At 32.2% G+C, this 14925-nt stretch overlaps 1 protein-coding gene across 3 annotated transcripts in view; it reads right to left on the reverse strand.

Moving 5' to 3' along the window:
• Nucleotides 1-14925, reverse strand: part of LOC126743622 (aquaporin AQPAe.a-like) — a 47812-nt gene that overhangs the window by 21966 nt on the left and 10921 nt on the right. The window contains exon 1 of one of the 3 annotated variants that reach the window (XM_050450809.1): nucleotides 12081-12287. The exons of the other annotated variants lie outside the window; for them this stretch is intronic. Within the exon in view, the coding sequence (XP_050306766.1) occupies nucleotides 12081-12090 (10 nt within the window). The 5' untranslated portion in view covers nucleotides 12091-12287. Of the gene's footprint in view, nucleotides 1-12080; nucleotides 12288-14925 lie in introns of those variants that run through there. 3 annotated transcript variants of the gene reach the window in all.

Raw genomic sequence — 14925 nt, forward strand, 5'->3', positions numbered from 1 at the left:
CCCATGCAACAGCAAATTAATTAATTGTTTTTAAAAGCTTTTGTTTTATAATAATTACATATGTATAAATCGATTTTAAACTGATATCTTACATTCAGTTTACATAAATAATGCGTTATTCTGAATACAAAATATGTTACGATATGTTGTCCTTTGGACGCTTACTAGACTTTCTATTTAAAGAAAATTTGAATTAATGGCAACTTATGTGTCACAACCTTTTATATTTTTAGCTGTTTTATTTGTTAAAATTATAACTGACAAAAATACGCGAATTTACATGTAAAAGTTCTGAGATTTATGTACTGACGTATATACTACGTGAGTTAAAATCTTACGTTTTACTGCAGTTAGTCTTTCAACTTTACCATCATGTAGTGTAAAATTTAAGAAATTTAAGACATATGTTCATAGGAACTTTTTTGCTTGATTTTGTCCAAGGAACACGCCCCTGAATTTTGTAGCATTATTAGAAAAAGACACTGTATATACGAGTATAATAGCTACTAGAGTCTTAGATGATTGTTTAAGGGTTGGACTGGATGTCACTCAACTTTAATAACTGAGCTGAATCATTTTCACTATAGAAGGAGAAATGGGTATGTGTGGATGAGTTTCTTCTAAAAAGAGATTATATGGAGGAGTTCCAGTGATAATTGTTTACATACATAGGCTACATGTCGTTGATGAACTACGGGCTGGTGAGCCTAGTCATGCAAAATTCTATTCTTCTGATATGCAATTGATATGTCACCTGAGACAGTGGATTGTAAAGGTTTTGTGATAGATGTAGGCAGAGAGGAGCAGCAGGACTCCAATGGGCCTACATTGATCAACAACGGAACCATCTGGTATACAGATGGCTCTAGAATGAACAATAGAGCGGATGCAGGGTTCTGTGGTGGGGCTCAAGGCTCCGCTTCCGGAAGCAAGACTGAAGTCTTTGCTGTACTGAAATGCGGACCGAAAATCCTAAAGTGCGGACACCGCAATACAGTCGTATCAATCTGATCGAACAGCAGGGCTGCTAGTCAGGCGTTTACGGCCGAAACTATAAGCTCAAACTGAAATTCATAAATGTCCTGGAGGAACTGGTGAAGGTGAGATGCTGGAAACGACGAAATGTACTCCCTTGCTAGATTGGTATCTGCGAAACGGCCGGTAGGCCCAGAACCTATAGTCGGTATAGGCAAATGTATAGCTTTTGCATCAATAAAGAGTCTGCTATGCTGATGGCCGGAAGCTCCTGCCATGAAATAGGGTAAGGCACACATAGATGGGCCCTCTTCCTATATTACCAGACAACTGCTGCGCTTAAAGAAACGCGAAATTTGGCTTGTGGCAGATCTTTTAACCGAATACTGGCATTTAAGACGTCATCTCCAGACCTTAGGTACTGCGAAAAACCCGAAATTCGGGTTGGTGTTAGGAGGATGAAACTGAATACCATGTTATCGAAGAGTGTCCAGCACTTATGTTTGTTAGGTTCAAGGTAACACTGTATTTACAGTTTACCCTGTAATATTATGTCCTTCAAACCAGAGTGCCACTCTCGGTTGGGCACGAAGGATCCATTAGGAGACCCTTAGAACATTGAAAGGCCTTTCAATGTTCTAAGAGGAGACCGATATGCATAAAAGCCCCTTTGACTACCCACTGCCTTACAAATTACATTTACAATTGTTTACGTAATTTAAATGAATTCGAAGAAGTTGGTCCAGGAATTTTTGATGTTTGGTGAAAATGCGCGATGGTTTCTGAATAACCATTTAGTTTTTGAAACAAATCTGTGAGCATAAAGAATAGTTAGCCCTAGTGTCCTTCGTCCTTTTCTCTCTTTCCATATGATGATGAGTAAAAAGAAATTACCCAGGTAACTCAGTTCTTCATAATCATGTTATGACAACAATTATGTAAATGACAACTGACTTATCTCACACAAAGACTCCTATTAAATAAATATTCTATTACATCCTTGAGAAACTATAATTTCCTGTTAATGTCATTTATAATATTATTGACAGGAAATTATTATTTTTTACATATTATTTCTGTTACCCACAAAATTTGTTGCAGAACGTAATAAATATTACTTTTATTATCGGGAAAGCCAAAATAAAGTAAAACACGTATTCAGCGTTTCTTACGTTCGGGAAAGTCAATTACGGCGTACAACTGGCGAAGCGAATTTTATTACCTAAACGTGTTTTCAAGTATTTTAAAGGTCAACAATTTGATCTCTTTGTGACAAACTGCGAAAACCATCAGTATACCCCTTTAAATTATTTTTTCAGCTACAAACTCTAAAAGCCAAGTCATGTAAACAAAAATCCAGATATGTATTAGATAAAATAATTGAATGATCACCCTAACATTTAATATCGTGTCAAAGTCGACAAAAGAACCACTAAAAATATCACAGAAAAAAAGTTGTTGGATTTTCGTGGTTTTCTTAAGTATGAAGTCTTAAGTTAAAAAACGTATAATTTTAATAGTAATTTTTTCAAATTTTTGATTTAAAAATATATTACCCCGAAGTATTTAATATTTTAAAAATAACTATTAATATTAAGGAGCTTTTTAAATTTAAACTTACTTCATTATTTCAATAAAATGTGAAAAACACTCAGTGTCTTATTAAACTACAAATTTGGTTCATTGAGCAGATAGTGAGCCGCTTATAATTTAATACAGCGATGGAAATGTATGACAGATCTTGAAAATATCTATAAATTTAAAATACTTGCTTCTCTGTTTGATTATGACTTAGACAAGTCGAGTAAGCATTCATTAATACCAACCTGAACTATAGAGGAGTCACTATTTGCATATTATTAGCCAGTTCTTCGTGTAGATGATGACCGGTTCGCAAACTTTTTATAAGAATTTATTGGGCTCCAATCACGAACTTAATAAATATACCTGGACTGCTAATGCATTTGGCCACGATACCCAAAAATGACCATTGCCTGGTGGCCGCCATTTTTATAGTGGTTGTGTCCTTTTGATGTTGGTCACTCTGAACATTTTCAGTGTTGCCAATAAAAAATATATTAAATAACGGTAAGTATAGCGTGTGAGTATAGCGGATTGCCTAGTTTTTGGCGATTTGTAAACGACGCTTGGGTATATCGTCTGCAACAGGCGATACACCTTCCTCCTTATTTAATACGTGGATAATGGATCACCATCCTTATTTAAACGTATTTGTATCACTGTTTCTCAAAACCGAATTATTATGAATTGTCCGTCTGTATTTATGATAGAATAATATATAGAGTTATTTATTTTTACTATATAAACCCTTGCTAATTATAAACCCTCATAAAATCAACTATATTTTGATTTTTATAGATGGTTGTACTTGTGCTGTAGATAGAAGGAATAGTAAAAATAGAAAGAAAATAAAAAGTGTTTTTAACTGAATTTGTTAAGTAAATACAAGCAAAAATTTAAATGAAGATAATCATTTTTATAGTATTAGGATTTATAAGATTCAACATTATTATTTAATTGTTTTGTTTCCTTACAAATGGCACAACTGATATTTGTCAGAATGACCAACATTGAAAGGACATAATCACGCAAAATGGCAGCTCCCTAGTAGTGGTCATTTACTTTTCATTGAATTGGTAGTCAAGGTATATTTATTAAGTTCGTGGCTCCAAGCTATTAAAATAAATGTAGTAAATATAGGAACTCTCGGAAGCTTCTCTCGAATCATTCGGTACGAATGTTTTAATCAAATTTAGTTCAGACCAGTAACAAACATTTTATGTAACCTACCTCTGACTCCTATAGAGGAATGCGAATGTTCTTGCGGTTATTGTATTCGTTCATACGTACTTCTGAACATTTACGTGCAAAAATGGATTGTAGTATTTTTTTACATCTTCCAGGTAATAAGTAAATTTTTATGAGTTCCACTTTCGAAGTAAATTTTATTCTTATTTCAAGCATCATAGCCATCTTAAGTTTGTTGTTATTGAGATATATCTTGTATCATTGCATTGCATGGCATATCATTTATTTACAATTATTTCTTATATACAGTGTGCCTGAAGTTAAGGCTATACTTTATTTTTGATGAAAGGTACAGACACAATATCTATAATATGCAATATTATTAGTTCTTTGTCAAGTCAAGCAAAGGTTTATTTAAATATTCTTCGACGTCACTTGGCAGATAATGAGATGTTAAGGGCTGTGGGGATGATTGAGGCTGGAATGCGTCAAATTAATGTAGCCAATGCTATGGGCACTACAAAGAGCGATATCTCCCGCCTCTAGAGCCGTTATCGGGAGACCACACGCGAAAGGTATTTGGGTCGACCAAGAGTGACTACTCCTCATTTGGATCGATATGTTCTATTAGAAGCTCAAAGAAATGACGCAGTGATAGCACCACAATTAATAACTCATCTTCGCGAATCTTCTATGAACTATTTTAAGACATACCATCTACAGAAGGTTGAGAAAAGTGAATCTAGTTAACCGAAGGTATTATAGTTGTCAACCCTGAAATCGATAGAATCACGACAGTCGACTAGCGTGGAACTCGTGTATGGAAGGCACCTGGCACAAGAAATTGAATCCATCATACACAGAAGGTTCGTAGTTACAGAAAAGCGACAATTATGGTATGGGCAGGTTAATTTCTCTTGGGAGTCGAACTGAGGTCGTCCTTCTAGTTCGTTTCCTATCGGCAGACCGCTACGTTAGAAATATTATAAAACCTATTGTCGTTCTATACGTCCAAAATATTGGTGCCAATTTTATTTTAATGCATGATAATGCTACTCCACACGCAGCTAAAATCACACGAAATTTGTTGAACGAGCAGAACATTCGTGTTTTAGACTTGCTAGCTCAATCACCTGATCTCAATTCTATAGAGCATGGCTGGGCTATGCTTAAGCAAAAAATTCTTCAGGGCCAGAATTAGAATTCTTAGGGCCAAAAAAACAGAAATCAGCTGTTTTAAACTTTTCAACGGTGTTGGATAGGAATTTCTCAAGAAGATCTGGATAAGTTAATCCTTAGCATGAAAAGACGTTAAATCAGTATTTTGATATCACGTCATAACTAATTTGTTTCACTTATAACGGTTATAAAAAATATTTAATTTAAAAATTTAAAACCACTGTGTAATTAATATAATTCAATATCCCTAGATTTTGAGCATGTGTGTAGTTAAATTATGAAAGTTGATATGTCTTTGTCTGCTAATTAATATAGTAAAAACAGGAATTAATACTAAATTTCTCAAGCTCATCACACTTAGCTTACTTAAGAAGATATCTATTTTTTAAAAGGGACATCCTGTATACTATTACATTAGTCGCTAGCAAATCATTTTTCAATACAAAAAGGTTAAAGGCACTTTTTATCTGAAAACACAACTATGTTATAACCAATATTTACTGTAGACTTATTGAAGAAGAATTATTATAATAAAACACTAATACATAAATAATAGAACCATTAAAATAAAGTGTAGCAATACCAAACATTGTATAATGGTGTATATCCTCTTACCACGGACAAGGTGTTTTTAGTACACATTTTTAAATGCTACAGTTTTTTTCAATATTTTTTTACGCTTTTTATACACTTTTTTTTACACATATAGGCATTTAAATGCATCTAAATTATTTTCCTTAAGTTTTTCCTCAATAAGATTCTTATTTAAGGACTGTATGTACATTTATTGTTTCTTTTCACTATTTTAGAATTTTTATATATTTCTATTTTAGAATATTTCTTGAATACTTTTAAATTATAAGAAAATACAATTTACTACTAAATGCTTTCTCATCTCATGGATATGATGATACGCATTATTACATAAAATACGTATAGTTACATTAACATTAACTAATAAGGAATGTATGCAAATTAAGTGATTTAAATTTTAACTTCTTATACAACATAACCGTATAATGCACGTGTGTTGCAATTATTTGCGTGGTTTGATTAAAAATAAAATTTTAATATGCATTTTCTAAATATATATTCTGATGCGTCCTGTATTTATTATTTCGCCAATATAAGCGCAGTAATAGTAGCACAATATGTTTAATGTTTAATACGTCAAACTATAGCATCCAAAAAATGACAAAATAATCAATTAGGTTTGCGATATCACGGTTAGTTCAAGCTAGTTCTTATCATTGTATTTCTTTTCGACGAAAAGTCAACTTTCTAGCACATGATAAGCTGGCTTTCACATATGGATAAATTATGGAAAATATTGCCTTAGAAAAAAGGCCCTAAAAAAGATGCTGAGAGAGGCTAACTTTAATAATAATTATTAATATATTAATATAATAATAATAATAATTATTATTATTATAATAATAATATTCTTTCTTACAGAAAATTTTAAATTCTCTCTTACAAGAAATCTTTAATACAGAGATTTCGGAAGTAGCAAAACTTAGCCCAACAAGGACGAGCTGCATGGATGGAACAAGCTTCCAAGTTTCCAAAGAGCCTACAGGATAATGTTGATAAAGCGTCTTCGTTAGTATGGCTTAGAGCTGGTTGCCTCTTCTCAGAGATCGAGGGTTTCTTTATGGCCTCATAGAGTAATAAGGACGCGAAGTTACGAGAAACACTGCCGTCAACTTGAAGTCGGAGATAAATACACAAAATGTAAGGCAATGCCTATTTAGGTCGTCACAATCAAGCTGCTAAAATTATTTACCAACAAATGGGTCTCGAAAATGGTCTTCTTGAAACCTGTCCACTGTATTATAAATATGAGCCACAAGCAGTTTTACAAACAGCTGCAATGATGCTATACTGGGATCGACCAATAACGACTGAGAGGACAGTTGACTACAATAGACCTGACATTGTTATTATCAACAAAAACAGGAGAACTAGTCTCACTCAAACAGCACATATCCTCCAATGGATGTCCTGCATTGGTCCAAACTAGGTCGAACTGTCCATAAATTAACTCGAAAAAGTAGTATTTGTGATGCTGTAGATTTCGTGTTTTTTACCTTTTATAAAAGTGTCCATAAATTCGTTATTGACATCCTCTAGATGACGACATTTTGTACAAGCCAATGGATTTTAAGTTATTTATATCTAATGGAATTTTATTGGCCTTCCAAAAGATGTTTGAAAAGTATAGTTAGTTTACCTGAGGATAAATTTTTTTAAAAGCCATTAGACTCATCACATTTTTAAGGTACATCAGACATCCATTACTGGTCAAAAGATTTGTCTTCATTTTGATGAATACGCATAACGTGCCGTGGAAAAATTATTGGACAAATATGAATGAACTAATGGAAGGTCATGAAACTCATATTTTTATACATCCATCAGAAGTTTCATAAATATCTAGGACATTAGATGGATTCAGGTAAATTTCAAGCCATGAATTCACAAAAAATGAAAAGCCACTTGACTTCTATTTTTCTAGGTTCATTAGACGTCCATCTCTCTTCGAAAACTGTGTTTTAATTTTAATGAATATGTTGTATGTCTTATAGATTTACAAATATATTATTCTCATGGCTTCAATAAAATAAGTAGTCATGGGTCAAAGAATATTAAAAAGCTATTCGACATTGGATAATTCCAATGGAAGTGCTTAAATTGAGAACCAAGGTAGTACCGTTTAATGGGGATGTTTCGCAACTGTAAGGGCTTCCAATAGACATTTGGCACCGAAATATATGTAGCATTGGACCTCAATCAATTTTTTATTTCGTAATTATTTTATCTTATGGATGAGGAAAAGTTATTATCTATTGGACTTTCTATTTTATATACCCTTTGGATCAACAAATTATCTGCCCAGTGAAAAATTGTATTCAATGGTGCCTAGCAAAGTTTGCGACATTTGTATTATCCTATAAACATCCATTGTTTTTTTTTAGAGTTTAAACAGGTGTCAAGTGAACATTCATATTTCAAAAAAAAGAAAATCTTTGGATGTTCATTGGATAGACTTGTGTTATTTGAGTATTATCGACGTAGCAGTGCCAATTACTTACAACCTCGGCAAAGCGGAAACAAAGAAAATTACAAAATATGAAAACCTGGCTATAGAACTGAAGCAGATCTGTCAGTTGAACAAAGTGTCTACAGTTCCAATGGTATTTTCGGCCTTGAAGATAATATTGACAAAGCTCTCCAAAAACATGCAGGAATGGAAACAGCTGAAGTGTTTTTCCAGCAGGATACCAAAGAATGACCGGGTGAAGTTTAGAATAATAATTATTATAATAATATTTTTGTTTAATCAAATTAATAATTTAACATCCACTTAATTTAAAATCATCCAATTATGAATAGTTTCAGCTTTATCAATTTTTTTTTACATAAAAATTACTTGCAATTGTGAGAAACGAATATTTTATATCAACTTTTTTATGATAAATGATCCCTTTATCCTTTTTCAACATTAGCATTTATGAGACACCCTGTACATTTAGAAATAATTTTACAATATTATTAACAATATAAATATATTCCTTATACATCCCATTAATATCATATATTCCATTTCATCAGTTTCAGTTAAACCTTCCCTGGACATCTAAATAAAATATTGAAGTATACAGAAAAAATTAATATTTTAGAATAAATAAGTAGAGCAGGGTAGATAAACCTATTCGTATAGGTTTTCTACATCTGAACATCGCCTCTTTTCACAATAGTACAATTATGTTTGGGATATAAGTATTTGTAAATCTAACTTAAATTGTGAAAATACAGTCTTTATTATTATGATTATTATTGTTTAGACTATTCGTTAATACTAAGTGGGTGTCATTGTTGATAAAACTCAAGAAGTTTAATTCAGAAATACTTGGAAATGTAATAAATAAAAAAGGCATACATTTTAAAAGTTTGTTTTATTTGTGATATTTATTTAGTGATTTTCATGAAAGTAAAATAAATAAATATACATATTAACTAAAAAAACATTGCTTTTTCTTTGACAAATAATAATTTTAAAAAAATTATTAGAAGTTGGTGGGATACTACATCTTAGCAATGAATAGTGTGATCAAGGTAAATTGCCGTCAATTTGTAAAGTCTTTTACACCTCTGTCGCTAGGAGGCATAAATGCTAATATCAAATAAAAAACTGTTTCCTAAAAATTATCCACATAAAAATATCACGTTCATTTTACTACAATTTTACAATTTTTTTGCTATAAAATATCAAGATGGGGGTAGGAAGGCAGGGAAAAAATTTTCTAATTTTGTATAAATATAAGACAATATAATAAAACTTGGTCTTAAAAAAAAAGTTTGATGAATAAAATGAGATAGCCTCTTCGGCGTATTGATTTAAGTAGTCCTTAAGTAGGCGTTATTTAAAAATATTCTCTTGTTCCAATTCTTCCTGGGAAATTTATGTAGATTGACATAATAGTTATATCATAATAAAAAAATAGGATTAATTTGCTATACATTCATTAGTTTCCACCAGCAATCACGGCTCTAGCACATAAATTTAAAATTATGTCCAGCAATTTCTCTTGACCACATTTATTAACCAATTTTTTTATTGCTGTTTCGCTACTTATAATAAAATATGACATTCCATTAATTTTTTCTTGTGATATCCCAGGAATGTTTCAGGATTTTTTACAATATATTGCTAAAAGGTTTCATTTAGGCTAAGTGCAAATGTCTATAATACTCATAGTATATTTTTAAGTTATTAGAGAATTGTTATGGTTTAGGGCTCTCTTTCTATTTCCGCAAATGTCTTTTATTGCATTGTATTGCATGTGTTTCTTTTTAGTTAATAATAATATTTATAGCTGTAGTAGTCCATACTTGCAGTGGAGTTAATATGTCAAAGGGTAACTAACAATGCTTCGATCATCCTCCACTAAATTTATTTAAAAATTATTCATCCTACATGTTTCAGACATATAACATGTCCATCATCAGAGATATAAATTGAGGGTTTTGGTCAATACATATAAAAAGCTATAGTGCCTCTGGCAAGGTCAAAAGGTTAAAACCACTAACAATGAATAAAAATGGCATATTCAGATGCACGAGAAAGGGACTAAGATAGAAGTAGATCCAGTTTTAGTTCCTTTCTCATGCATCTTAATATGCCATTTTTATTAATAATTGTTAGTGATTTTAACCTTTTGACCTTGCCAGAGGCACTATAGCTTTTTATATGTATTGACGAAAACCCTCAATTTGGATCCCTGATGATGGACATGTTATATGTCTGAAACATGTACGATGAATAATTTTTAAATAAATTTAGTGGAGAATGACCAAAGCATTTTTACTTACCCTTTGAATAATATTTATGATAAAAATAATAAATATTCTCAATTTACGAAAAGCCTACATTTTACGTAAACAGTGTCTACAAGATGTCCACAAAAGGTCTTTTCTAAATTCCACCAGATATTTTATCCACCAGTGATCAAAATAAGCCGATTTAAAGCAACTTACCTTAGTCCCAAATTGCTCTGATTTCGATCTACAGAACGGTAAAGTTAAAGAATGAAAATCGATTTCTTTTTAACTTATGAATATTTTTTCGTATCGTATCTAGCGGTTTCTTGGGACGTGAAACCCAAATACGTACACCCTTTTACTGTGGTCATCAGAGAACATTTCACATTGCATTTGTATACCACGGATTAAATATGTCCCCAAAAAACAAATCTAGAGGAGTCGAATCTGGAGAACGTAGGGGTCAATTTACGGGAGCATTATTACCTCTATCTATACACTTATTTATACCGATCATTAAAATAAATTCTGATATCTAATGTTAAATGTGGTGGATCACCATCATGCATAAACCACCTATCTCTGCGAGGTTCAAGATAAATCAGGCAAAGTATTTTGTAGATGCTGCTGATAAATCTCTCCTGTTAATTTTAGAGGAAGAATTACAGGACTAATAATAAAATTACTAACTATACTAGTCCATACATTAATTTTAAATTTGTATTTGAAATGGTGTTCTCTTACTGCACGTGGATTTTCTTCAACATATACGTATTCAATATGAAAATTATGTACCCCTCTCCTCGTGACACAAGCTTAGCCAGTAAACTGAATATTATTACTAAAGTCTCTTTCTCTTTGTACATGAACGAAATTACAAACATTTAGGCGTATTGCAGGATCTTAGAGTAAGAGACCTTGAAATGGCGTCTTAGATAGAACAACTCTTAGATCACTTTATTAACGACATTTTTGGATACTCCCATTTCTAGATCTATTCACCTGATACCTATTACCGGCTGTTTTTCAACACGTTCTAGAAGTACTATATTGTATAGCCGTCACGACAAATGATAAAGAAAGCAATAGAAATTTAAATGTTGTCAAAGTTTAACAATTTATATTAGTGTGATTTATGAAGCTATAAACAACATAAAATAAATAACTACTAATCTTCGGGAAATGAGTTATGCAGAGAGTTAATTTTAATTTTTAATTTCAAAATCTTTGTATTCGTAAAAATGGGAAACAATTTGACCAATTTTTATAAAATGCGTATTGCTTAAAAAATTAATTTCGTGCCTAAATAATGCTTAAATATTAGAACTAATTTTTTTTATTTAAAATATTTGGATGTACTGTTGTGACATACAACATCGACAAACCGAATTATCGCCAAAAGAGCTAACTTTAGGGTTTTAACAAAAGAGCCTTTTTTTGTTTAAAATTGATGAGGAAATTGTTTTTTTCTTAACAAAGTAAGAAACTACACTGAGAAGCATTAGAGGTGCAGTGTAAACCGCCCTCTGATGACCACAGTGAAAGGATGTGCACATTCGAGTTTCGCATCCCAAAAAACCGTACGTTAAATTTTTACATAAAATTGCATAAATTTTAAAAAATTCGATTTTCATTTTTTAACCTACTAAGATAAGTTACTTTAAATTGTCCTATTTTGATCTCAAGAATTTGTGGTGAGATTTTGTAAAGATATTTTGGGGACATCCTGTATTGGTGACCTGCACTAAACAACGGTATTTTTAATAGGAACTCAAAACCTAAACTTAAAACTATAAATCCATAATATAATGAACATTTTTTCTCTAACTTACGTCCTGCCATAATATTAGCAATATCTCTCAAGACAAAAACACAAACACTATATCCTCCTCGACCACCCGATCTTACTCCACTCGATACCGCGACCCTATTTTAATTAAATCCAAATCTTTTATCATACGAAGTCTTAAACTGAAAAAAAAATTTAACCTATAGTAGAGATAACCCCAAGAGCGCTACTCAAAATAAGCAGCAAGTCGCAGCGGCGCGGTATCTATTAGCGAAACGCGGTTGTTACGACATTTTGAACTTTGTTTTTCTTTTTTTACGTTCGATAGGAATTAAAATATATACCGCGTGAATATTCATTAATATGATTGGTAGGTGATATACATGAACGTTTTAATTTTATTATTAGTTGGCTTTTGTGTGTGGGTCGTAAAAGAATATGATACATAACAAAGTCAATGTCAAATAGTATCGTACATTGGAGCAATAAATAGTTCGCGTAAAATATAATGTTATCAGAAAAACTATGATTTTTAATGTATTTGTATTCTATTTTCTGCGTTATTAGAGAGATAGTATTTGGGCTTCAGTAAGGTTTTGATCAGTTTAATAGATAATAGCAATATGCAAACGATAACAGTAATATTATTATAAATAATAATAATTCAACTAGAAAAGGTTGAAAATAAAGATATCAGTCAACGAGCAGATCAACATGCACAACATCTAGACCAACAACTTAAGAAACAGAAAGCGACAGACCAATTTTTGAATAAGGTGCATATCAAAAGGAAACTACTCCATAAGAAAGACCTAGGCTTCCAATTCGTCATAAGGTATGGAAGATGAGATCAGCAGTATCTACCATTGATAATATGCTATATAAGTACCTCAGTAGAAACCACACCTTGTGAGATATCCTATCTTGCAATATATTGTGTTGCAACAGTAATGTTAAAGCGTAACTCTCAGAAGCCTTATTTTCCACGATAAAGCAGCCATCATCAGCAAAATAAGGAACCGACGTGGAAAGGAAATTATTAGAGAATACCTAGAAGGTAAAAGAAGAAAATCTCCAGAAAGATTAAGGATATAACAACAAACGCTAAAATAGAGTTGATGCTTAAAGACCTCTTAAACTACAATAATCAACTTACATCAAAAAATAGAAAGCAAGATTGAGAAGATATAACGAACTCATCAAACAGGAGCAAAGCAGCAAGTATAACTCCAGTAAAAGGAGGTTTTTCCGCAGACTGGAAAGAGGAATATCAAAAGGCTTCTGCTAGAGATGGTAACAAGATCGAAGTATACTGGAAGAGTGTTTGGTTTGAAGGGAAAAATTCAACAATTGCAACATGGTTAGATACTATATTGAAGAAGCATTTGAATGTTGAGGAGACGGGAGATGCAGCTGATGTAGTTGGGTATATAAAGAGAACACAGACTTGGAAGCCGCTAGGTCCAGAAAGAATTCATAATTTTCGAATAGAGAATTTTGTCATCCACCCACAATTATGTCGCTGAGTAGGAGTTTACAAGATCCTACGAGAATATCTAAATCTCTCTGAAGGAAACACTTTCTTCCTTTTCAAAAACGATGACACAATGGACCTTAAGAACTATTGGCCTATCACCTGTTTGTCGACAATTTACAAGTTGTTTACAGCTCTAATAAATGAGAAGAGCTACTGCCACAAAAACATTTTCGATAAAGAGCAAAAAGCATTTTAAAGAGTTTCTCTTGGTTGTAAACATCTTACCATCGATGCAGTGGTTCTCAGGCAAGTTCAAAGGAGAAAATAAAATCCTAACATTTGATACATAGAATATGCGCTATTCAATACTTAATGATTGGCACATAAAAGTTTTGGATATATACGGATTGGATAAGATTGACCCAAAATAAGAGGAATCCTTATCCAGATAGTCAGATTATTGGAAACATCAGCATAAAGAGGAGATTTTTTTTAAGGGGACTCGCAACTCATCAACTGAAAAGATTGCGACTTTGAGTTGAACACCAAGCGACAGAAAAGATGAGATGAACCGTTAAATGGATAAAGAATTTGATTTAATCAAGCTCCCGTAATACCATATCACTTTTTTCATTGGTTAGGTGGATAATAAGCTCTGGAACTTCTTCGATGATGACTTCACGGTCATACCAATCTTAAATTAGTGTGTCGGTGTGACACACTTTCGCTTGCCATACTTCTGGAGTACATTTTACTAAGGTTTTTTCCCACATTTCTAAAACGTTTTCATCTGTATGCCTAACTTCACCAATATGTGTATTATAATAATGTTTTGTATCTGTCCAAATCATTTTAATAGCATTGAACTGACAATGGTAGGGTGGCAATCTTAAAACTTCATATCCATTTGCTTGTAGTAATTGATCTATTTTATATTTCTTCGGTTTTTTTGTGTAACTTTGCTAAGCTCAACAATTTTGCCTTAAACATCTGCTTATCAAATGGAATTTCATTCTGCTCGAGCCACTCAACAATTTTACCTCTTTTCCAAGAACATGATGAATGCTTTTCCAACTCAGCTGAATGATATGGAGCATTATCCATTACAATTAAAGATGATTCTTCTAAATTTGGAATTAATTGATTTTCTACCCACTTTGTAAAATTTTCACTATTCATATTTCTCCATGATAAATATTTTATCAGTTTCGATTTACTAGCAAAAACCAAACTGGCATTTTTTATAAAACCACCTTTGTGTCCAGCATGTAATACAATGAAGCGTTTTCCATCAAATGCACCTGGTCTACGAACACTCTTTACATTATCATCTTGACATGATTTCATTTTGTTGCCCTTTGAGAAAATCCATGTTTCATCGGGAAAGGCTAGTGGACGTGTAAATTCTGAA

This window comes from Anthonomus grandis, chromosome 13, assembly GCF_022605725.1.
Source record: "Anthonomus grandis grandis chromosome 13, icAntGran1.3, whole genome shotgun sequence".
Classification (NCBI taxonomy): Eukaryota; Metazoa; Arthropoda; class Insecta; order Coleoptera; family Curculionidae; genus Anthonomus; species Anthonomus grandis.